Source organism: Octopus bimaculoides, unplaced genomic scaffold, assembly GCF_001194135.2.
Source record: "Octopus bimaculoides isolate UCB-OBI-ISO-001 unplaced genomic scaffold, ASM119413v2 Scaffold_28207, whole genome shotgun sequence".
Lineage (NCBI taxonomy): Eukaryota > Metazoa > Mollusca > Cephalopoda > Octopoda > Octopodidae > Octopus > Octopus bimaculoides.
In genome coordinates this window covers 2143-5018 of record NW_026412828.1, presented here as the reverse complement: position 1 = coordinate 5018, position 2876 = coordinate 2143, and the positions used below count along the sequence as shown (strand labels likewise).

General features: G+C 42.7%; 1 protein-coding gene across 1 annotated transcript in view; it reads left to right on the top strand.

Annotated features, from left to right (window-relative positions):
• Positions 1–165: 165 nt before the first annotated feature.
• Positions 166–2876, top strand: part of LOC106872427 (serine/threonine-protein kinase Genghis Khan-like) — a gene marked incomplete at its 3' end in the record, with an annotated part of 4806 nt that continues 2095 nt past the window's right edge. The window contains exons 1-2 of the mRNA XM_014919427.2: positions 166–312; positions 2443–2543. Coding sequence (XP_014774913.2) covers positions 206–312; positions 2443–2543 — 208 coding nt within the window. The remainder of the gene's footprint in view (positions 313–2442; positions 2544–2876) is intronic.

Here is a 2876-nt window from a genome sequence, read left to right as displayed (position 1 = left end):
TACATATATATATATATATATACATACATATATATATATATGTCTATATTATATATATATGTATATACACATCTATATACATGACGACGATGAGCAAAAAAACTGATTCTATATATATATATATATATATATATTTTTTTTTCCCCTTTCCTTTTCCAAGGGTCGGAACCGGTGGCGCAACCGAAGGTCCCAGCGCCTCGACAAGATGGAGATCTTGAACCTGCAGTCGAGCTTACAGAACGAGATCCAGGCCAAACAGCAAATCAGTGAAGAACTAACGAAGTCCAAGGCCAATCAAGTCGCGACGGAGAAGTACGTATGTTTTGATGAAGCTTTTGGGACCTTGATTCCGATGTTGTTGTTGTTTTTTTTAGAGGGGTTTTTTTTTAGCAATCTGTAATGTGGACGATTTTAGAAGGGGTTTTAAGGAAGCTTTTGGGTACCTAAAATCCCTTTTTTTTTTTTTTTTTTTTAGAAGGGGTTTTAATGAAACTTTTCGGTACCTAAAACCCCTTTTTTTTTCTTTTTTTCAGAAGGGGTTTTAAGGAAGCTTTTCCTACCTTGATCCCTTTTTTTTTTTTTTAGAGGGTTTTTTTTAAACCAATCTTTAAGGTTTTTTTTACCAATCTTAAAGGGGTTTCGTTCCTTCTTATCGATCTGAATTTGAGGACTGGCGCTCGTGCCAACATCGGATCCCTTATTGGAGTGAGAGGGCTGTTTGTCCCTGGCTGTGGGGCCGTTTGTCACCAGCTATGGGGTCGTTTGTCACTGGCTGTGGGGCCATTTGTCACCAGATGTGGGGTCATTTGTCACCAGATGTAGGGCTCTGTCACCAGCTGTAGGATCATTTGTCACCAGATGTAGGGCTCTCTCACCAGCTGTGGGGCCATTTGTCACCAGATGTAGGGCTCTCTCACCAGCTGTGGGGCCATTTGTCACCAGATGTAGGGCTCTCTCTCACCAGCTGTGGGGTCATTTGTCACCAGATGTAGGGCTCTCTCTCACCAGCTGTGGGGTCATTTGTCACCAGATGTAGGGCTCTCTCTTGTCAGCTGTGGGGTAGTTTGTCACCAGATGTAGGTGTGTTTATGTCCCCGTAACTTAGCGGTTCGGCAAAAGAGACCGATAGAATAAGTACTAGGCTTAAGAAAGAATAAGTCCTGGGGTCGATTTGTTCGACTAAAGGCGGTGCTCCAGCATGGCCACAGTCAAATGACTGAAACAAGTAAAAGAGTATAAGTAAATATCTGCAGGATCATCAGCGTAGTCTGTCGATTTATAAAATATAATTTTCAGCACTAGACACACAAGACGTCCACCCGAAAGGGAGCACGTGTAGAACTCTACACGTGCTCCCTTTCGGGTGGACGTCTTGTGTCTAGTTCTGGAAATTATATTTTATAAATCGACAGACTACGCTGATGATCCTGCAGATATTTACTTATACTCTTTTACTTGTTTCAGTCATTTGACTGCGGCCATGCTGGAGCACCACCTTTAGTCGAGCAAATCGACCCCAGGACTTATTTTTTAGAAGCCTAGTACTTATCCTATCGGTCTACACGTGCTCCCTTTCGGGTGGACGTCTTGTGTGTCTAGTTCTGGAAATTATATGTTATAAATCGACAGACTACGCTGATGATCCTGCAGATATTTACGTATGTAAATTTTAACAGGTGAAACCATGGTACGTAGGTTAATCGTTTTTTTTTTTATTTATTTAGTATTTTTTTTTTTTTGTCTTGCCCTTTTACGGTCTGTTGTGTCGCTAAATTTTTCTACTGAGAACATTTTTTTCGTGGTTAGAATGATATGGCATCTATTTCTAGCATATAGGAGTCCACTTTTGCTGGTCATTCCTCTTATTTTTGTATCCCAGCAAGCCAAGTTAGATCTAAATCTAAGGCCTCAGCCAGTCCACTTAGGCGTACCCTTCCTCCGTCGGACACTAAACTCAGCTTGCGAAGACTTATTGGGACAAGCGAAAGCGAAATTGTGATGGCACTTGTGGTTTACGTTCCCCCCGTAACTTAGCAGTTCGGCAAAAGAGAACCGATAGAATAAGTACTAGGCTTACAAAGAATAAGTCCTGGGGCATATGTAAGGACTTTCGAGCGAGATCGTTGCCAGTGCCCCTGGACTGGCTCTTGAGCGGGTGGCACATAAAAGACACCATTTTGAGTGTGACTGTTGCCAATACCGCCTGACTGGCCTTCGTGCAGGTGACACGTAAAAGCACCTACTACACTCTCTGAGTAGTTGGCGTTAGGAAGGGCATCCAGCTGTAGAAACTCTGCCAAATCAGATTAGAGCCTGGTGTAGCCATCCGGTTTCACCAGTCCTCAGTCAAATCATCCAACCCATGCTAGCATGGAAAGCAGACGTTAAACAACGATGATGATGATGATATGTTAAATTTCTCTTGTTTTTTTTTTCATTTAGCAAGTTGCAAGAGTACGAAACGGAACTCAGAAAGCTACGCGAAGAACTGAAACAGATGAAGGACTTTAGGCTTTTAGCTGGTGACAAACACGAAACTAAAAGTAAGTGTATTTATATATTTTCCCATCCCTAACCCTAACCCTAAACCCCAACCCTAACCCTAAAACCCTACCCTAACCCTAAACTTTAACCCTGACCCTGACCCTAGTCCTAACCCTAACCCTAAACCCTTAACCCTAACTCTAACCCTAAACCCTAAACCCTAACTCTAACCCTAAACCCTAAACCCTAACCCTAACTCTAACCCTAACCCTAACCCTAACCGTAACCCTAACCCTAAACCTTAACCCTGACTCTAACCCTGACCCTAACCCTAGCCCTAACCCTAACCCTAACTCTAACCCTAACCCTAAACCAGTACAAACGCACGAACG